Genomic DNA, 23,607 nt, shown 5'->3' on the forward strand with positions numbered 1-23,607 from the left:
TATCCACATCGTGTTTGGACTCATTATTTTTTTAATTTCATAGAACTCAAATATACAAAGAACAATCTATTTTAACTTAAAATAAAAGAAGTTAGCCTACTGATCTGTAGGACTGAGACAGTAGGTAGGTAAACATTTTATCAACAGCCAGCCTGGCGAGCTGGTCTGAAGGGTGAGTCGAGTTCCGAGAAGGTTCCTTATCCGCTGGGTATCATAGCCATACGGACTATAGTGTGACAAATTATTTTACGCAATGTGTATGCACTACTGTAATACATGCAGTAAAAAAATAAATATGTACGCCCGAGGGGGGCGGTCACTCCCTTCACTCCCCCCCCCCCTCTGGATCCGCCACTGGCACTCAGGAGGCTACAACTGTGAACTGATGACACTAAATAATACATACATAGCAGATGCTAGACAAAAAGTATTTGTATAAAATTGCTACATATAGCAATGATAGATGTAGCACGTATTTCTTTTGATCTTTAAACGACTCCTGATGGGTAGGCACAATTTTTGCCAGGGTGTCCAAAGAAAATTTGTCATTAATTTCCATGAATTTTCATGACTATCCATGACCATTTACCGTTGATTTCCATGACTCGCAAACTAAGACAACTCAAAGCATTGTAATAATATTTGTACTGTATTACAATTTGAGTTGTAATAATAAAGTTGTAACATTTTAATATACACTACCGTTGCAACAATATCCTACAATAATTTGAAATTAAATGATTTAAGTAGGGACGGATTGTATTGAACTAATACAATTGTAATAAATTAAATTGTCGTACATTTGTGAAAAATCCTGAAACATGCTAAATAGTAGGGGTTACGGCCAACTAGAGCATTGAAAAGTCCCATCATGTCCATCCAAAATTGGGAATTTCCATGATTTTTTGACTTTTGAAAAGTAACTTTTTCTACTTCTAGCAAATGTTATATAACATTGCTAGATGTTACACAAATTTGCTATATAGCAGGTTTTGCTACACAGTTTAAACCCGGCTTTAGAACACTTGTCTCTATTGGAGATATAAGCAATTCTAATAACATCATAGAATTAACTTTGTAGCCTACTTCTGGTATGTGTTTTCCCAACAAATTCTATTTCTTGTTGAAAGAGGAATCTAAGAAAATTAGGTAAAACAATTAATGCCCTATTTAATAATTTTGTTTGTCCTCATGTACTTATATTTAATAACAATTTGTTATTTGTTCATTTTCACAAGTGTTCTAAAGCCGGGTTTAAACTGTGTAGCAAAACCTACTATATAGCAAATTTGTGTAACATCTAGCAATGTTATATAACATTTGCTAGAAGTAGAAACAGTTACTTTTCAAAAGTCAAAAAGTCATGGAAATTCCCAATTTTGGATGGACATGGTGTTATTTGCAATTTGTCGCGGACCAGTTTTCCTCCCTTCTCATAGCATTTTAGGATTGCAGATACATTAATCTAATCGTCACAAACAGTTCCCACAGTCCCGACTGTTCGCCTTGACTACTTCCTTCGCCACTTCCTACATTGCGGACCTGTTTTCCTCCCTTCCCATAGCATTTTAGGGTTGTAGATACTTTAATCTAATCGTCATAAACAGTTTCCACACTCCGGACACCTCGCCTTGACTACTTCTTTCACCACTTCCTACATCACGTACCTTAAACTACTGCCGGTGCAAAAATTATGGAGACTCGAGTTTACAATATCACACCTCCGGAAGGAACGGCTTGTTCGATTTTGACAAGAGACCTATCAAATTAAAGGAAATATTGTCAAATTTTATATTCCAGTGATTTTTGACATTTAACATCACTTTATCTAATTTATAGAGCGAAAAAGTGGAAAAAATCGGGGTTTTTTCGCCATTGTCGATGAAATCTCAACTTCAGACAATTATTACCAAAAAACTATTTACCATATGAGCTTCAAATTTTAATGGTAGGTATATATAAGGGTTATTTATAAACATTTTCGTCAAGTTTCATAATTTTAACATAATTATTATTCATGTTCTTGTAAATTTTGTAAACCCTTGTTAACTTTGTCAACTTAGGTAGAAAATTCCCGTTCAAAGCACCGTTGTAACTATTAATTGTTCGTATGAACAAAAAATATAGTTTGTAAATGATAAAAATTAATAGTGATCTATAATGGGTTTACATTTGTTAACCGTTTTTAGTCCCGCGCGCGGGGATTGATTTGTCTAAACTTCTCTGCGGAAGGCTCGCTTACTCCCTGGCGAGGAATGCGGTGTTGCCAGATTGGTCATGACTCATGCCACCCTTCTTGTAAATATGAGTAAGCATACGACACCACAACAAACTATTGTTATTTAGTTATTTAGTCATTCCAGTTTCAAACTGCGAGTTGTACACGTCCTTGAAAATGCCTCCACGTCGAAAGTTTTCTGAGTGCGAAATTCAAATGATCGTTAGTGCGATATTGTTTTTTTCTCTCAGAAAAGGAACAGAGTTTGGACAAGCGTTACCCGGTGTATGCTAATGTGGCAAATTGCTTAGGAATTGGTTTAAGTACTGCTAAACAATACGCTTTGGAATATGAAGAAAATGTGTAAGAAAATACTCCACCATCAAAGAAGAAACGTGTTTCAGCAGGCGAGGCAGGATGCCCGAAAATTGAAATCGACCAGTTTACGCTGGGTCTCATCTGCAGGTACTTAATTATTTATAAGTACTGTTTCTATGATAAGTTATGAAGCTGCTTGGTCTAAACAATAACACAATTTACCCAAATAAGCTATGCGTGTGTATTAATTTTTTTTTTTTTCTTGCGGGACTTCTTCAATGATAGCCTTTACCACATTATTTTTTACTAAATTGTATGCTAAATGCAAGTAGGCAGGTTATTAGGAGCATTATTACCTGGAAAAATAGATTTCATTATAACTTATATAACACTCCGCTTGGGTTCTGTAAGTTTTTCAACATTGCCTACAAATAGAAAATGTTTGCAATAATTTATAGGGCAACAAAATGGCAACACCGCATTCCTCGCCACGGAGAAAGCGAGCCTTCCGCAGCGAAAATCCCACAAATCAATCCCCACGCGCGGGACTAAAAACGGTTAACAAATGTAAACCCATTATTGATCACTATTAATTTTTATCATTTACAAACTATATTTTTTGTTCATACGAACAATTAATAGTTACAACGGTGCTTTGAACGGGAATTTTCGACCTAAGTTGACAAAGTTAACAAGGGTTTACAAAATTTACAAGAACATGAATAATAATTATGTTAAAATTATGAAACTTGACAAAAATGTTTATAAATAACCCTTATATATACCATTAAAATTTGAAGCTCATATGGTAAATAGTTTTTTGGTAATAATTGTCTGAAGTTGAGATTTCATCGACAATGGCGAAAAAACCCCGATTTTTTCCACTTTTTCGCTATATAAATTAGATAAAGTGATGTTAAATGTCAAAAATCGCTGGAATATAAAATTTGACAATAGGGTATTTCCTTTAATTTGATAGGTCTCTCGTCAAAATCGAACAAGCCGTTCCGGAGGTGTGATATCGTAAACTCGAGTCTACATAATTTTTGCACCGACAGTAGTGTCGTCATTTGATTATATTTATGATCCATACCGTTTCTGTCCTAATATCTGTGGAATAATGCTATCAGCTATTTCTTTATCTACTGCATTCCAAAGTCAACAGCTGATGTCTTTGTTTATGTGTCAAATACTGCTTCCATAAGGATTACATTGAAACTTTGAGACCCAGTGGGGCGGATTCCTGAGAGACTTTTTCAACGCCATATAGATGTTGGCACTCACCGATATGGTCTTTATCACCAAGCAAAATTTCAAAATGATTGATTCAGCCGTCTAGGAGGAGTTTGCGTATCACGAAATACATAAGAGTCAACGTATAAGAGCTTCGCTCGCTCCACTCAATAATAGCCTATGCTATCCAGTTAAACAAATAAATAAATGAAATACATGTGGGAATGGGTTGTCATATAGCTTACCACTATTATACACTAATAAACAAGGTTTTGCGAGTCCTTTTACATAGCCTTCAATATATTGTAGCTAGAAGTTACTATGTTTTGAAATATTATCGAAGGCTAATAAAAACGTTCGTTCTTTGTTATAACATTCGGTGGCCAAAAATTAGCATAGGCCTACTACATTGGCTTTTGTGATTAACAATCATCATTCATTGCCTTTTGGAAAAAAAATTTGATTCATGAAATAAGTTTTGGTTCTCTCGGGGGTCGCTAAAAGCCGGCGCACACAGTTTCATAAGAATGGACTCCTGCAGGTGGAGAGATTTTTTGCAATGCAAACAGCCGCAGGAGTCTGCAAGCAGGCAGACTATCTTATCTTCCTCCACCTCATGCTTTCACTAATTTTGTGCTGTGAAATGGTGTGTGACAACGTAGTGTGGTGCAGCCTAGATTAAAAAAAAAAAAAACGCATTCCGTGGGTAGGGAAGGATGACAATTCCAGTATCGGTAATGAAGATTTTGGTTTGGTGCTGTTATAGCCTATACTCAGTAACTAATAGGAAACATTGGACGCATCACATTAATAAAAAAGTAAAATTGAATAGTAAATATCATCACCTCATGCAACATTTAGAAGAGGATGAAAAAAAGTTAAAAAGTATATTTTTTATTATGCAAAGAAGAGTTTTATTACTGAGTATTTAGTTATGTTGAAGAACACATAGCAACAAAGAGATTTAACTAGAAGGAAACAATACTCCTTAAGAGCGTCTTACTGTAAGCAAGGAAGTGTACGTTTAAAGATACCTCCTACCAGTAGGTACCTGGTACCTGACAGGTACCAGGATCCAAACCCACGACATTGCTGTCTTGGGCCCAAAGTCTATGGCGCTACCGACTGTTTCACTGACTCACCAGTCTTTTGGAACAGGCATAAAAGGTTTGAACTAGACTAGGCTGATATTAAAATAACAAATAGCCTAGCTTACAGGTTACACAAACCTGTTTATCAAATTCCTCTTCATTTTCCATCCACAGATATTCAGAAAAATCATCAGACGCTGTTGGGGTTTCTCCACCACTGTACAGGGGATTGGATTCGCCTTCTTCCTGTTGTCCGGCTTCTGAGTTGTCTGACGACAAGTATCCTGCTGAGGATTCTTGGCTGCTAAAGAGGTTTGCTGATTGTTCCACAACGGGAATCTTCATTCTCATACCAGGTTGAAACAATTAGGTTTGAAAATCCTAGAACAAGGAAAAATGTTATTAAAAGATAGCCATAAAATTGTGGCCTATCCTATCAGGAATTAACAAACCAGGTTCAGCTCATTTCCCCTCATTATAGGTACAACACATGTGGCCTACTATACAATGGTGACCATAGAAGGCCCTCAGGTGAAAGAATTCTTAGGACAAATTTTAGTTAAAAAGATGAATTCATAACCTTTATGGATTTGTAAAGCTTCCACTACATAATAATCCCGGCCGAAGCACTCGTCCAAGTGACTTGCGTTTAGTCGAGCAGCACATCAGATGATTGAGGGTATTTAGATTATGGAACATTTCCATGGGGTTCTAAAAAACTTATTATGATCTCATTGTCTCTTGGCGTCTATTACGTATAATTACTTAATTAAAATTTGCATGGTGAAAACTAATTGCTTGGAAAATTACTTTGCTAACATAAATTAATATTGTTTACATCCTCGGTTTAGTTTAGATTATATTTATAGCACAGGATGACTTATAAAGTTCAAATATAGGCAAGTCTTTTGATTTTAATCATATAATTAATCATCTTTTTTTTAATAATACATACTATGTGAACCCCGTCAAAATCTATGGTTACTGCTGATATAATTTACCTATCAATCGATGATAAATAACTCCATTTTACAGCATTCAGCAGCGTGCTTTAGGTAGCCTAAGTCCAATCTTAATCAGTAACTCAAATGAAAGCTGGCAATTCACTGAATGCTCTATCGAAACAAATCTATTTATTTTTTAATGAGCAATAAAGTAACTTGAACTTAGCTTATTCAAACGATCAATATCTCAAATTAGCTGTACCCGTGGGCTTTGCCCCGTTTAACTTCACAAGTGAGCCCGTTCGCATGGCTCAATCACGTCCTGGTTGAAGTTTGTTCGCTACGCTCACTCACCTTTAGGTTGGAGCTCGTTCGCTCCGCTCACTTGCCTTCAGGTTAGCTCGTTCGCTACACTAACTCGCTTTCAGGTTGAAGTTCGTTCGCTACGCTCACTCACCTTTTGGTTGCAAATTGGCTGTAGTCATAAATTTAAAAAAAATAATAGTGCTGCACCCTGTTGGTAATCCTTGTAACTTTAATGCTATTGAACATCATAGAACAGAACTAACTTGTTTAATTGAAACAGCTGTTAAGAAATTCCTTTTAAATATGAAAAATCATAAGGTTAACATGGGAAACTCCAGAGCCACTGGGGCGGAGCCCGAAAGCCCGATCAGAATAAAAACTACTTAGTTTTTCTATTTAATGCCCAAAGAATCGGTGTACCGAATTTCAGCCTCCTAGGTAAATGGGAAGTGGGAGCGATGAGTGAGTGAGTGAGTGAGTGAGTGAGGGCTTTGCCTTTTATATATTTAGATGAAAGCCTTATTTCTATGAGCATTTAAAGGCCAAGACATATAAAATTGCCAAGATTAAAATGGAGTTGCGAATCATTGATTGCAGATAAGCCCTAAAATAGTTATAATTATTGTCGATTCGAGATTAAGCAGCGTGTATGTTGAAAGCTGGTATGTCACTGAAGGTTCTGAGACCAAAACATAGGATACTATTATTAAACCTGATGACTTAAGTTACATCTTTAATTGAAGTAAGAATTTGAAAAAATTATATGTTTTTAGGTCGACTAATACAGTACGTAGTTAAATGAATGATGATGCTTCATGGCAAATCTATGCGCGCATATCTTAAATGTTAGACCACAATTATGAAAATCCGTCGGGTAGAAGAGCCAAACTAATTCAGAATAGAAAAACCATATTTAATTCTCATAAGAAATGTAGACCTAAAGAGAGGAAGCTTTTGTGCATAACTCGAAATATACACCAGATAAAAGAATGTGGATGTTTGATAGCAAATCTTGTGCATGCATACCTTAAATTTAAGTGCAAAATTATGAAAATCTATTAGGTAAAGGAGCAGAACCAACTCAGAAAGAAAAATAAATCTATTTTTATAAATGAAACTTAGTTTCATGGCTCTGGAGTTTCCCATGTTAACCTAATGAGTACTCATATTTAAATGTAATTAAAGAGTCTTAACAGCTGGTTCAACTAAACAATTTGATTCTGTGATGTTCAATAGTATTAAAAAGTTAATAGGTTGACCAACAGGGTGCAGCACTATTATTTTTTAAAATTTATAACAACAGCTAATTTGCAACAAAAAGGTGAGTGAGCGTAGCGAACAAACTTCAACCTGGAGGCGAGTTAGCGTAGCAAACGAGCTAACCTGAAGGCAAGTGAGCACAGCAAACGAGCCCCAACCTAAAGGTGAGTAAGTGTAGGCCTAGCGAATGAACTTCAACCATGACGTGATTGAGCCATGCGAATGAGCTCATCTTAAAAATTAACGAGCATTGACATGAAACCACAATAGGACAGGACGACGTCTGTCGGGCCAGCTAGTAAATAATAAAAATAAATAGGCTAAATAAAAAATTGGTTGTTACAAATACTATTTTTAAGTTGTACAAAAATTATTTGGAAACTCAATTGTAAAAATAGGATTAAATTTTTAATTTTCTATTTTAGGCGGAAAGCTGAAAGTCAAACATATAATAGGCCTAAATGGGTTATACAATGGTTATACATACAAGTGTAAAAAATGTGAAATACAGTCACTCTTATAACCATAGTAAATGAGTTAGGTAGTTCTTATGATTGACGATCAAATAATCAATGAAAGTGTATTATTTTCTCACTTTTCGTCATCACACTGGACAAAACAAGTTATCTTATGTTCTGCACATATTGGCTGGTCGCAGTGTGTAGTTGTAATTCTCCGATTGATTGATGGGCAATAAAATCATGTTTTCCTCCCTCCAGGAAGAGGTCATTTTTTAGGATTGATAGGAAGACCTAGGAAATCAGAAATCATGTTCCGAAGATTGCGTTGTAGATATGGGTTACTCAGTCGATTTCGCATAAGAGGAAAGACAAGCTGGTCACAGAGCTCAAGATAGAACTTTCTCCTGTCATTGGTTGGCCATTCCTTGAAAAAGTGTTCAAGCAATATATAAGGTATAGGCCTACGCATTTATATTATGTAATGTTTTGCATGCCGTAAAACATACATAGTGGCCAACAACGAGTTTTTTGGCTGCAGCTGAGGTTTTTGCACATTTGATCCAAAGTATCTACTGCTCCTTTTGTCTTGTTGTAGGAATGGATAATGGTTGGCTTTTTAGTCTCTGGATGTAACTCTGCGCTGGCGTGCATAGTGGAAATCAGAAGAACAATATATATGAGGTTACATTACCTTAATCGCCAAGTGATCCATGTAGTCCAAATCTAGGATTACGTACGTTTCGACGTCAATGCGTCATTGTCAAATCTATAACAACTTTTTTAAACCATAAGGGTCATGTGACGTGGGGCCCATATCCCACGCAAGTCGAGAAGACTGCTGAGACAGCATCCCCGAGCCGTGGTGTCTTGGACGAAGGCAGAGGCAGTGAGCTGCGAGACACGGGGCCGAGAAGGTCTCCGAGTACAGAGAGCGTCGGTACTTCCGCGTCGCGCCGACACGGGAACGGGTAGAGGGTCGGTCGGTACCTTGATGTTTTAGCGCAGGGAATTTTATTAATTGTTTTTGTTAGAGTTTAAGTTAGGGAAGTTCGTTATTAATTTTTTTAAATAAATAGTTCGTTCGTCTGCTGATTTTGTTGTGCTGTTTTCAACACCTCACCACCTCTCACCCAAGCGAGCACCCCCCCCCCCCCCCCCGTCACAAGGGTAGACGTGACAAATTGGTGGAGACAGGCCGGGTATTCCTGAGACGATTGGAGTCAACGACGGAATAAAAGAGACCGGGGATTATTTAAGGTAAGTGCTAATTTGATTATTTGTTCTGTAGGGTCAGGATTAATTCAAGTCATAACAGAGTAGGGAAGTAATTGATAGACGTTTCTTTTCTTTTCAGGGTTTGATTTTGTGTATTTAATGTGAGGTATTAGTTTAGTGTATTTTGAAGATATTTAGGATTAGTTTTGAGTCCCAGTAAAGTTTGGATTTAAAAGTAAAGTAGAGTTTTGCGTAGAAATAAGCGTTTGATTGATGAGTTAATATAGCATTACCCTGTTTAAGTAGAAATAAGTCTCCTTTGGACAGTAAGTGGAAGTCGTCTAGGTACAGGTAGAGGAGGGGCGTTATAAGCCATTCAAATTAATTGTAAAGAAGTTGTGGGTTTTAGTGGGTTGTGGAAAGTATAGATTAATATTTCGTTTTTTTTTTGTTTCTATTTATTGTTGACTTACTGGACTAAAGAGTGGCTTATATCAGGTCAACCTCCTCGGGCGTCCGAAGCCTTACTGTCTTAAGCTAAAGGAGATAGATTAAGTAGATTAAGTTGTAAGAGGGATTATTTAAGATCCGTGTGGTCGCAGAGCGTTGTTGTGCGTATATTAAGTTAACATTTAAGAGTAAACGGCAAGATGATGAGTGGGAGGAAGCTGGTCCCAGCAGGAAGGGGACACAGAGGAGCTGTCATCGCAGCATTGTTGGACCTGCAGAAAAATCCAGGGCGCACAGCAGGAAGAGGAAGAGGGGCCATCATCGGCAAGTTACTGAGGGCGATGCAGGAGACCCCAGAGCGGACCTCCCCGCCCTTACGTGAAGAAAGCTCGGACCCGAGCAATCTCCACATCGAACTCTCCGAGAGGGAGATCAAGATTCAGGAAGGACCACCGAGGCCAGGCGCCGAGGCCCAGACGGCCTACGCAGAAGTTGCTCAAGAGGAAAAGGTGAGGCCGGCTACAAGGGGGACGGCTACCATGTTGGTGGTGTTGGTAGCGCTGGTAGCCGCAGCACTGGCCTACTTTTGGCTCAATTAAATAGTGACAGTGACACTAAGTGTAGTAAAGATAGCTGAAAAGAAAACTTTAAACATAAATTTTTATATCAGGCAGATACATTCTTTTTTTTCCGTTTAAGTGTGTAACTCAGGCCAACGTGCCGGATTAGTGACACGTTATCGCCATGTCAGCACGGGGTGACAACCTCAGTGACTTTTGGACCGAGGTTAGGCGGATACCAGCAGTCAAACGGACGGCCTTAGTGTGTGACCGCGAGTGATCAGTAAAACAGTGCGGGACGCCTAATCATTAGACGAGACTAGTGAATAGTGGTGCGAATGTAGACGGTCTGTAATGGGTATGTCACCTAAGTAAAATAATTTAGTAAATATCTAATCTACTAAACTACGAGCAGCGCTTTTAGAGGGCGGTTGTATATAATAATCTCTATGTAGTATAGTTCTATATAGAAACGTATTCATAAATAAGTTGATACAGGTGTTTTGAATTTATTGTGTTACTATTTAAAAAATGATTATGTATCCATTTGCCATAATTTTGTGTTGTAATGTACTTGTCTCAAGGTGTCAAATGGAAGGAACAATTCCTATCTCCGTGACGTCAGGGGTGTACTGGCAAGTAATGCCCACGGCGGTGATATATGAATCAACGATTCCCCTAGTGTATAAGAGTTTTTGGCCTTCTGTAGACCTAGCACAGTTAAATTTGCCAGAGAACAATGGATTCTGTGGAGGAGCCTTGAATGATCCTCGATGTACTATGTTTTCGTGGATGTTACAGGCCGACAAGCGGGTTGGTCAGCAAATCAAATGGCTGAACTCCAGTGTGGACGAGAGAACTTCGGAAACCGGTCATAGAGTGACCCGGAGTGTTAACTTTATAGGGAAATTTTCACATAGGTGTTGTGGAGTCGTTACAGAGCGACAGTTAAAACCCCTTGTCACTAATCAAAAAGTAATGTTGGGATTCGAACAGGAATTGGCGCATCAAGTGGACGAGGCGTACGAGGAGATAGAGGGTATAAACATTAATATAAAAAATTACAGTGAGGAAGCTGAGAGGACTTTTGGACAAATTATAAATGCAGGTATAAGTATTACTAAACTTATTGACCGATTTCAGAAACAACAATTTACTGAGGAGCAGAAAAATGATTTTAAAAGTTTTAGTTTGCTACAGATGAGCGTACACCATGTCATTCGGCAACTCCAGACGACACAATTGATTTCAAAATTGGAAGTGCTTAGCCAATGTAGAGAGAGAAAATTACCTAATTCTATTGTTACAGTCGATCAATTAAAAGCAGACCTAGAGACCGTGGAGGAAGCTATTAAACTGGATGGTTATGAACTGGCCATCCCCTTGCAGGAAGTCACTAAATATTTAAAGCTAGAGATTGCTGATTGTGTCATTTCAGAAAACAGTATTTTAGTAAACTTAAAGGTGCCAATCAGGAGGCGCGAGGCGCAATGGCGAATTTATGAACTAATCTCAGTACCCTTTGCATGGAAAAACAATACGTGTATGTTACAGAATGAAGAAACTATTTTGGCGGAAAGCGGAAATAAACTCATAGTTATTCAAGGGAAAGGAGTGAGAAATTGCCAACCGCACAGGAACCCTTTGTGTTATATCCCTAGGTACAGCGGAGATGTAGCATCTGGAACTCAGTGCCCACGTAAAATATTCAGAGGTGCAACGATTCAGCAGTTAAGCTCAGTGTGTTTGTTCTCTTGTGTTTCAGGAAATACAACCTTAGTAAATCAGGTAGACACGGACCGGTATGTCGTCACTCATGTATCTGGTCCGATGCAGTTAGTTTGTAGATACAGCGAGAATCGCACGTTCAGCATTTCAGACGGGGGAATGTTGGGAGCTTTAGAGGTCAAGGTCCCGTGTGATTGTAGTCTGCGACAATCATCCCAAGTGTTTGTTTCAGAGTCATACCCGTGTAGGAAAATGCCGCAAGTGTCGGAGGCGATACATGTATTGCCAGCCTCCTGGTCCAAATTAAAATCATTAAAGATATCTTCTTTTGACAGACAGACGACTAACACGTTTAACACCCTGGAAGAGTGCCTGGATGTAACGTGGCCCACCCACGTTCCTCACTGGAACGTCAGCATCGCGGGTCACCAGCCAATTAATCGACCTACATTTAGATTTTCACAGGAGACACAGGGGCTGTACACGGCTCTTTCGGCCGCTGTTCATGTTTTATATGTATTTATTTGAACTATAATTGTATTTAGGAACCCCCATTTGTTAGGATTAGGTATGGTTAACTTAGTTAGGGCAGAGATGGATTTTTATTATACTGAAAATTCTGAAACGTTCTTGTATGATTGTTTATATTGTATAATAATTATTGTTATTTTTGTTCTGAGTTGGATTTTGACCACAAAAGTCTTTGCAAAACGCCCAGGACGACAGGATGAGGTGGAGCTTAGAGCTAGACGCCTTACGGACGAGGGCGAACTCCCAAAAGACTTGCCCGTTGCTTCCGTGGACGGAAAGGAGCTCCGAATCTCACTAGAGTGGTGGGAACCGAGTAAACAGGGAGTATCCGGTCCCCAAACAGTGTAATTCATGATAATAGTAGTTACACAATATCATGCTGTTGTGTAAAAGGGTTATGTAGATATGAATGTTTTAAACAGGGATGAAGAATTCCAATGTCATTTTTTTTGTAACTGTTTTGTAAGTGCTGTAAAGTTTAACTGTCTTTTTGTGAATATACAAGGTATTGAAATTGATATATAGTTATCCCAATGAAGGTGGGATCAGTAGTAATGTATGAAGGTGTTTATATGAAAAAGAGAACAAAAGAAATGTCATGTATAACCAATGTAGAATATAAAAAGAGGAAAAATATGTGTTATGATTATGAATCATAATGACGTATAATAGATCGTAACTTGGAAGTGGTTGGATTCTGTTGATTTTAATGTGTTAATGTTGTTGTGGAATAGGAGTCTACAGCTGTACCGAGAGAGAGAGAGAGAGACATGTAGGCGAGGAAGCGCAGCCAGCTGACGGCGTGCGTGGGGTCGCCAAGGTCACGGTGATGTAGGCCGCGTGGCGCGACCACGCCTAAGCACAACATAAAGGAGAATCATTCATTAAATTGTGGTAACATATAAATAGTGGGAGTGAAAGTGGAGTACTACGTACGTGCATGGTATGACAGATGAATGATGGTGGCCACCAACGTATAAATGTGAGAGTGAATGTAATGAATGTGTTTGATTTACCTGTTTACTGCAATGTATATTTTGTTCCCAGTAAGTTAAACGCAAGGTGATGTAGGACATTGTGTTAGTAAAATTAATCATAATGCAAGTACACGCGTAGGCGAGTAATCATTTATTCCTGTGAAGCTAATTAAAGAACAAGTTAGGCTAATAAAGCGATTTATGCGTGCTAAGCAATAGCGTACTGAGCGAGGTTAGGGGCGTACGAAATAAAATGCTAACCGTATTGTTGGATTTTTACTTGCCAAAATAATTGTACTTGTTAGAGTTAGATAATATTTTCTTGTTATTAAGGTTTTTGGTAATCATTGTTGTAATACTATAGGATGGTCTGTTACATGTAAAATTGATTGTTTGTCGAGATCTATTGTTGAACCCTGTATTCAAGTAATTTTGAAATATCTGCCAGAATATATGGGCTCAAGGGAAAAAAAAAAAAAAAAAAAAAAATGTGCTTATGTGTAGAACGGTTCCATGTAATTTTAGTTTAAGTTTTGGGCCTTTTATAATTATCAGTAGCCAAGAGTTTAATGCTAGAGTTTGAAAATGTTTAGGGTTTAGGAAAATGTAATATTGTAGCTAGACGTTGCGCAGCAGAGCCGAGCGATAGAGACAGGAAATTAGAACGCTGACCGTGCGCTAACGTGCGAGCGAACGACCGGGCGTAGGTTGAGGCGCACCGGAGACGCTGACGATGTGCTGACTGATTAGCAGAAGTCACGTTGCATCGTGATAACTGCGACACAGTGGATAACTAATAACCCGTTATATCATGCAGATAATTTTGTTAAGTTAGGCATGAAATCTGTTGTATGTTCTATCTATGGCATTTATATATATTCTTTTTGGTTAGTTGAGATTATATGTTTCTGATGTTAAATGATCAATGTTACTCTAGTGTTAGGAATTGTATATATTTACAATTGAACATATTTACGAGAGTGTATGCATATGTTAACTATAAAATAGGATATTATTGTCTTTTGTATATAACCTATACTTTGAAACATGATCTTCACTATTTGAACCTTGATGAATTATGTTTGTGATAAGGGACCATGTACTAAGTTATCTGTATATCTTTATCCGCTTTTTATTCTCATATATCCAGTTTTGTTGTAAAGGGTTAGGTAAGTTAGAGTAGGTAGAGTAGGCCCCGATAGGACCTGCACCATGTAGATATTCGTAATCTAACTGGTAATTATTGAACTGGTCAGCTAGACTAGACCTTGTAAGATTGTTTATTTCTATTTCCTTTATAATGGTGCAGTTGATAAATGTTATTTAGCTCAACCCTTGAAAAACTTTGTAATTTAGCTAGGCAAGGTCCCGCCGATTCCGATACCCCGAACGTTCGTGATTCATCGAGTTGCTGATACTACAAACAATTTAAGTGGAAGCCAGAGTGTGTCTCCAAATGAAAATTATAAACGCCAAGTGATGTGATGCCATAAACAATTATGTTCCCGTCCAAAGACATGACGCCTACCTCGCTAGAAGTTAGCCAAAGACTTCAAGACCACACCAGTTCTTCAATGTTATGGACAGTGCAGTACACCTGGAGGAGTTAGTGAAGTGTAGTGCAGATGAACCCGCCTTTTGAAGCAGCTTGCAGAGACATGTCACCCTGATGTTCTAGAAAGACTGTCACATCTACACACCCAGAGCTGTCATGTTATACCAGGCCGAGACGAGGACTTCTTCAGAGGGAGATCTGCAGCCACCCCTGGCAGATCTTCAAGCAGGGGGAGTGTGACGTGGGGCCCATATCCCACGCAAGTCGAGAAGACTGCTGAGACAGCATCCCCGAGCCGTGGTGTCTTGGACGAAGGCAGAGGCAGTGAGCTGCGAGACACGAGGCCGAGAAGGTCTCCGAGTACAGAGACGCTCTGTCGGTACTTCCGCGTCGCGCCGACACGGGAACGGGTAGAGGGTCGGTCGGTATCTTGATGTTTTAGCGCAGGGAATTTTATTAATTGTTTTTGTTAGAGTTTAAGTTAGGGAAGTTCGTTATTAATTTTTGTCAATAAATAGTTTGTTCGTCTGCTGATTTTGTTGTGCTGTTTTCAACACCTCACCACCTCTCACCTAAGCGAGCACCCCCCCCCCCCCCCCCGTCACAAGGGTAGACGTGACAGTCACGTCATAGTCTTTCCGACACACACAAACGAAACAATAACGGACAAAAATACATTTAAATAGGCCTACTAACTAATTTATGGTAAACGGTAGTCACAACATAGTACAGATCTGATCGCATGCCGAGACTCGACTGATGGTGCGCCGCTTCCTGGTTTATCAACTTGGACTTTGTCCTCTGCCACCTGTATCATCCAGTTGTGAGCTCTTTAAAGTGACCCTTATGGTTTAAAAAAGTTTTTGTAGATTTGACAATGACGCATTGACGTCGAAACATACGTAATCCCAGATTTGGACTACATGGATCACTTGGCGATTAAGGTAATGTAACCTCATATATATTATATCTCAGTGATTCAGAAAACAACATACAACATGCAGAAGAACAACTTTGTTTGATTTTGTCTTATACAATACACAAGTGTCTTTTCACTTCCAAAACAAAAAACAGATGTTCCTACAGGTCTGGCTTTGTCATTTTTGAGTTATTTTGGCAGCTCCTTTTTGTTTGATCTTACTGTGCCAACATAATTGTAGGGAGGCTTCAGTAGATCATCCACCAGCTTAACACCGGTAAACCAGTCGTCGCACGTAATGTTGCGGTTGCTTCCATGCACGGGTCTTGATATTTCCTTGACCATAAACTCTGCTACTGGTAAATTATCCGTAAAAGTTTTTTTTGCCAATGTACGGAATAGCATTGAACATGCTTGTGTCACATCCCATCACTAGTTTTAATCCATATTTGGAAGTTTAGGTTTAGGGACTTTCCCTCTGAATGCCAAAAGCTGTTCATCTATTGTAATGTAGGGACCAGGCTTGTAACCATCCCTGCAGTTTGCAACGAACAGATCCCAAAACTCTCTGATTTGAGCTAATGGAGCTGTTGTAGTTCTCTCCGCGTGAGTTTCTTTGTCATCAAATCTGAGAGTAAAGCAAAGAAAATCAAATCGTTCTTTGCTCATCACAGCCCAATACTGACTACCACACAGCTTTGGATCAAACATCTTTAAACTTTATAAGTGGTTATTTTTATTGTAGCAGAAAAAAGTAGCACTACAAAGAAGGCAAACATTTCCACATCATTTTATGGGGGCTGTTGTACTAGATTTCTCAGCATAATTTTCGTGCACACGCAAAATTTGTTCATTAGTATGCGTGACTATTTTTTAAACCATTTCAGGAGTGAAGAATAGCTCAAAACCTTCTCGAGGCGTATGCATTTTTCGCATCTGACTGTAGGCCTACATATACCACATTTTTGGCTGGGACATTCTGTCTTTGAGGTGCCTTGGTACTCCATGGAGTGCGGTCTTTCCCACGAATAACTTGCGTGCTTGGCACTAAAGCGGATCTGCTTCTGAAGGCAACAGTGATTCAGGAGGCTCAGAATTAGCTGCAAAAGCGGACTCATTTGAAAGAGTTTAAGTGTTTTGTCTTCCACGGCGATTATTGTGCTAAGTGGTTGATAATTGTACGAAGTGGTTAATCTTTCGCGTGTAGTGGGTCTTCCTCGTGTACGAAATCTTCCTCTATGGAGTACTCTAGTAGAGCTTGTACTTGGACTGTTCGTTGGATCTTCATATTCAACAACAGGTACATTGATTTCAACACCTGCAGGCTGTAAATCATTTTCACTTCAATAGCAACTCCTTGAGAATTTTGTGGCCCATAAAATGAATTTGCTGATAACAGGGGCAATGCAGTTGGAGCTGTCTCAATGGGATGCAGATTAATCAAAGATAGGGACTCTACAGGCTGTAAATCTACAGAGCGCTCAGCTATAAGGTTGGAGATTAGGTGATACAGGTGTCTCTATTTCTTCAAGAGGTTGAGGATCGTCCAGTCTCCATCACAGACTTCTAGGTAACGCCTTTTCTTCCTTTTTCTACAAATGCGTTCCGAGTCTTGATACATGTCTATCATTTGGATTCTACTCTGGATCTTTATCATTATCATTTGAACTTTCATACACGCTATCACTATCTTTAACGTCATCCTTTTCTAAAATATCTTCCTCATCACTAGTTGCATCATCCGGGAGAGATTCTTCATTGTTTTCTTCAAGCAACAATTTTCTGATAGAGTTCAGGTCTAAAGATCTATCGTTATGAACCATTTGTCAAATAAGTTTTATAAGAATAACAAGATACAAACTTAAGTATAAATTACAAAGTATTATTTATTTTATTTATTTATTTTGTTAGTGTAAAAAAAAAACCTTTAAGAAAAACTGGCGCAAATACTAAGCATTTGTATGTTTTACAAATAAGAATTAACTACGGATCATAAGCCGTCGTAAAAAACACGAAACACACTTCAATACACACCCACACCGAACTGAACCATAGGGCAGTAGGCTCGAGACTGAATTGCAAGGCCAATGACTACCATTGGAGTCTAAACCTTCACTATATCATCACGATGTTGTCTCCTGGCACAGCGGAGTGGGGGAAGCACAATTTTTATTATAGCTGCAGTTTTTTAATACGGACAAAATGAGAACATTCAATTGGCTGAGGGAACACCATTACCGCAACGATACGGTTTATAACCATCGGCCTCGGTGGTCTAGTGGATAACGTGCCGGGCTGAAAAACTGAAGGTACCAGGTTCAAATCCTATCGATGGCACTAATTAGTAAACCTTCATTCAATTTTTATTTTATATCTTTTTTATATAATCAGCAAGTTTGGTTGGTTAGGTTAGTTTATGACAGTTTCATTTTATAAATTTTCATTTTTTAATTCTGTATTTCTCCTTATTGAAAAACTGCAGCATAGGTAACATAGCATAGGTTATGTATGTAAAATAACAAGGGCTTGTTTGGACGCCATCTAGAGGGGAGGTGGAGGGACAATCATTTCCCCCACTCTGCAGCGCCAGGGCCAACATCGCGATGATACAGCGAAGGTTTAGACTCCAGTATGACTACCTATCACGAGATGGGGGGGGGGTGAGTTTAGGAGGGATGAGTTTGAGGGGGGGGGGTGAGTTTGAGGACGGGGCGTCAGTGCCAAAAACAGTTTTACTAACTGCCGTTGTAAATATTACGAAGGCTTCGTGATCTAGGGATAAAACCATAACACAAAATAACTAAAATAAAAATAGAGTAACGTAGCATTGATTGCAGAAAAATCCAAAAAATCTTGTTGATTTTTCATGCAGCAGCGTACTTCAGGTACATCCGATCTTAATAATCAATAGCTCAAATAAAAGCAGGTATTTCACTGAAGGTTCTTAAACCAAAACATATAGGATAAGTTAATGCAATTAGAACTCGTGAAATTTTTTTATCAAATAAAAATTTTAAGAAGAAAAGATCTAATTTATGTTTTTTTGGTCGAATAGTAGTAAGTAGAGCCTAGTAGGTTAAATGAGTGATGATGCTTGATGGCAAATCTGTGCTTGCCTAACTTTATTTTTAAAACACTATGAAAATCAGTTGGGTAGAAGAGTCAAACAAACTCGGAAAAGAAAACCTAATAGTTTTAATATATAGACTAGTGGCTTGCGGGGTCATAAGTCCCTAAAAAGCTCAATAATGTAAAACAAATTATTCTAATATTTAAACACACTTGTTTGTCTTTGCTTTTGTTGATGTTATTTTCAATAAATAATTTGAATCACTCCATAGGTATAACTCTGCCCAAGGCAGCAAACATATAATATTGTTTGTGAATAAATACTGGTTTACTAAGGTAGCTTTGGTCTTGTGGTTAATGGTGATAAAAAAAGGTTTCACTGATTGGAATTTTGGAAATCGTCTTTGTCAAATATGAAAAGGCAAATAAAGGTGTGATCAGGTAAGCTTAGTTCTTGGTCAAAACCTCTAAATTAGCATCCCTACCCCTGTTAATATTTCTCAGTTTAAATACTCCTTTTGTTAACGTTTAACAAAATTAGTGTACAGTAAAGTACAGTAGCCTATTAACCAAAATTAACCCTAGAAATTTTTCTGATCAACATTAAAAAACTAATTTAGTGTAGGCCTACGTTTACCTGGAGGTATTCCTCTTAAAGGTGCGATTGACTTTACATATTCTATCAAAATAGGCCTATCATTGGCTGATTCCTAACTCTATTGCAACTGGTTAGGGTTCCATTACCTAGTTATCAAAACCAATCACGAACTTACTTTTCATCAGCATTGTCATATATATTTTTGGTTTGTTTAAGAAATGTAAAGAAACGGAAACTACCTCTAGGTTTACTGTTATATGTGGATGCTCCCTTTACTATTATATACCATACATGCTAGGCTATATTAGTCTTTTTTACTTAGAGCAACATACAGTAGGCCTACCTGTTTAGAATCTCCAAACAATTTTGTTTTCCGCAATTGGAACTTGTCATAGTACTTACTTAGTTAACAAATATATTTCCTGTACAAACCTATTCCATCTTTATTTTCTAAGAGTAGCCTTTGAGGTTATTCTACTTCATACAAAATATTGATAAAACACTACAATAAATCTCAAATTTAAAGTTAGTAAATCTACAATGAAAGGAAGAATAAATAATATTGTAGTTATTAACATCTACAATCTATATGATTAATACGCTACATGAAACTTTGTCGGTTGAACTCCTCCGCCATTTCTTAACCGATTTTATCGAATGACGTCTCATTGGAAAGAGCGTGTCGCGTAGATTTGCAAACTGGCCTTACATTTTTGAAAAAGTACCTTGGGCTCTGCCCCAGTGGCTTTGAAGGTTCCCATGTTATACTTATGAAGAACATAATTGACACATTTTGATCAGCTGTGTAGGCCTATAATTTAATTGCTGTTAGGCCTATTTATTTTTCAATTCAATCAAACGCATTGAGTACATTTAATTACTAGGCTATTTGAGTTTGTGTAAACATAACCCCCAAGACGGATCGTGTTAGTACGGTTGTATCTGAAATTTGTGTATTTATATTGTTGTTTTGTGTCGCTATGACGGTTCGTGTTACCATGATTGTAACTTAAATTTGTGTATTTATCGTTGTTTTGAGTCGCTATGACAGATCGTGTTAGCATGATTGTAACTTAAATTTGAGCATTTATTGTTGTTTTGTATAGCTATAATTTCTTTAATTGTTGTTTTTTTCTTTTAAATGCCTCCGACGCGATGACAACGAAACATAGACAGGAGGCGTAATCGTGATAACGACCGCAGCTACAGAACAGTGGCCAGTGCCGGATTTAACAAGCAAAAGGTGGCCGCAGAGGATCGAGAAAAACATTTTTTTAGATAAAAAATAATTAGTTTTAAACCACCAGTTTGCCCCGATCACAGGTGACCATAATTAAGGGGTGATTTTCATTGCTTTGACACTAGGAAAAGAGAAAACCTTGACATTCCTTTTACAAGACTGGAAAAGATTAAGTAAAAGAAGCCATATTATTATGGGTAGAAAGTCAATGCAATTTATGTAGCCTATGGCTTGTCAGAAACCCCCTGTATAAGATTGATGATTTTTTTGCTTTACAACCAATGACATAACCACATATGATTATCTAATTCCAGCCTTGAATGTCTTTTTCAGCCTGTCTATGCTTAAAATCTGCTTTTGTACCATTATTTATTTGCATGATGTGTAAGTTTAGGTACCGTACTTAGGTAGGCCTATCCTAAAACCTTGTAGGCCTACACTAATTATTGTTTACTAAGTATAACTATTAGTTGACTGAACTTGACTTGTGCCTCTACCAGCATCATGTAAATTTGACTGTGTCTCATGCATCTATATAATGTCTATAGACGAATTAATATCATTAAATTTCATTTCAATGGTGTGAACTTCAAAGTGTGGCATCAAGAAGAAGGTTTAAAAGAAAAGTCCAGAAAGTTCAGATTTACCAAAAATAATTATAAGGTAGGCCTACATGAACAAATTTAAAATATAGGCCTATTTAGATTCATGGCCTAAGTTAAAACACTAGGCCTAATTACTGTTTAGATGGTCAGGTTGAGAGCCTAGGTAAGTTAGTTGATCAGTCAAGGAATGACCCAAGATAAAACATAATAAGGCTACTAGGCTAAGCTTACTCTAAGTATAACTTAACTTTAGGACTGTAACTTAATAGGCCAACGCTAACTTTAGTTAAACTTTATTGGGTGATTTCTACTTCAGCCTAATAGGCTAATTAGTCGTAGGCCTATACAACTTAACTTATTAACTAGGCCTACAAAAATAGAGGCCTAGGCCTATCTGGGATGAAACATAATAAGGTAATAAGGTAGGCTAGGTTAGCTATTTAATTTAATTGACAATAGTATAAAATAATACTGTAGATCAATACCTGTGCCTAGGATCATAAAAAAACCTGTCATGATTAAACATGCCACTTAAAAGCAAAATGACTGTGTGTCTGGATTAGGCCTAGTGTAGTTCTTATTAGGCTAAGTAGGCTAGGCCTACCTCACACAAAACCGAAACTCAATTCAAGGTAAAACAATATCTAAATTGGTAGCCTAGCTCCTTCAAATAGGAATTAACCTTTGTCAAAAGTCAGGAACACTTTCTCAAAACAGATATGGCCCATGAATGTGGATTAAAAGTAGGGCAACAACTGATGATGTTGCAGACATAAAATTGGAAGACTTGGTTTGGTAAACAAAAATTAAACACTAATTGAATTGGAAGATTAAGTCTTATAGTGAAAAAAATATTCATCCCTCCAGGCGACTTAACTTTGATAAAAGGCTGTAATCATAGTTATGAATCGTTATCTATACAATTTTACGTACTCCTACTACAAACCATCATGGAGGACAGCATTAAAATTAGACGACTAAATTACTTACGAAAATTTACAGGAATCTAGAAAAAATTAGCCTACCTACTCACTCTTAGGAGTTCTATTCTTGAACCAATTATCCAGTAATAGTGGACAGACGAATTAATTTAAGAATATCTTATAAATTAAATTTTTAGTTTACATAAGGGCCGATTTCATTGTAGACAGAACGAGTAAGGGTAGTCGTCATGCTTCTTACTTCTTACATCACATCACCACCAACACCAACCTAATCAACATTCACCAGCCAACACATTGCAGCCAACATAACAATACTATAATAAGGAGTGTAGCATAGATTATAAAACCTCTTTTATTTATTTTTACGGCAAGCACCAATTTACAAAACTGTACAACAAAATATAGCCATAGGTAAAACAATAAAACCATAGATAAAACATACTGAAATCATAGATGAAATATAGTTCCTTAGTAGATTCTTAGATTCCCCATCCTTACGAAACAGCTGAAGCAAGGCTGCGGCTGAAGCCAATATTATTGTTAGTTCTGTCCGGTTTTCTGATGTCGTGTTTAACGAAATATTTTCAGGAATCAGAAACTTTTTACTGCCGTAATTTTCAAGGCATATGCATATGACAAAGTCAACAATGAAGTTCAAATTTAACCAAGAAAATAAAACAAGATAAATCATAAATAGACAAAACATTTGTCTGGGCAGTCACAATAGATCAAAAAAATAAAAATTTATTTATTTATTTATCATACGGTAAACACCATTTTTACAACAATAGATATAGATATATAGATATAGATACAATAGATTAGCATCGAGCCTATCAGAAACAAAGACAGTAAAAGGTCAACAATTGTTCATACAGATCATATGGTCATACTCAACATGCAAATAAATAGAGAATTACAGGCATTGAGTAAATTGTTGGCATGTCAAAATAACATTCTACTAAAATATTCCTGAAAATAACTCTCTAGGCTATAAAAGGGCCTTTGAGCAAGCCACTCATGCAACACATGCTTAAACCTACTCATGCTAACATTACGTGCTGTGCTAGGAAGTTTACATTGATAGTCCTAGGTCACTCACGGTTACTCAACAAAGTGGACTTAAACATTTTACCAAAAATCACTGTAAACGGTACAACTTTGCAATACCAGGACAAAGTAAAAAGTCTTGGTTTGACTTTAAACCGAACATTGGACTGGACTGACGCGGTGGTAAGCACTTGTAAAAGAGTGTTTGCCGCTGTACACACACTGAAGAAGATGCAACGACTTCTACCTCTTCACATTAAACTCTTACTGGTCAAATCACTCGTGTTTCCACACTTCAACTACTGCAACACTGTGGTTAATGATATGACTGTGGT

General features: G+C 37.6%; 1 protein-coding gene across 3 annotated transcripts in view; it reads right to left on the reverse strand.

Moving 5' to 3' along the window:
* LOC128985566 (polyadenylate-binding protein-interacting protein 2) overlaps nt 1–22,468 on the reverse strand; it is a 38,964-nt gene extending 16,496 nt beyond the window's left edge. Inside the window, exons 1-2 of one of the 3 annotated variants that reach the window (XM_054405174.1) lie at nt 22,312–22,468; nt 4,999–5,241 (exon numbers count right to left, since the gene is read on the reverse strand). In XM_054405174.1, coding sequence (XP_054261149.1) covers nt 4,999–5,211 — 213 coding nt within the window. In that variant the 5' untranslated portion in view covers nt 5,212–5,241; nt 22,312–22,468. Of the gene's footprint in view, nt 1–4,998; nt 5,242–22,303 lie in introns of all 3 variants that reach the window. The other 2 variants (XM_054405175.1, XM_054405173.1) reach the window with 2 other exon arrangements.
* Between the last annotated feature and the right edge of the window lie 1,139 nt (nt 22,469–23,607).

This window comes from Macrosteles quadrilineatus, unplaced genomic scaffold, assembly GCF_028750875.1.
Source record: "Macrosteles quadrilineatus isolate MER2022 unplaced genomic scaffold, UCM_ALF_1.0 Scaffold_2__2_contigs__length_208266976, whole genome shotgun sequence".
Classification (NCBI taxonomy): Eukaryota; Metazoa; Arthropoda; class Insecta; order Hemiptera; family Cicadellidae; genus Macrosteles; species Macrosteles quadrilineatus.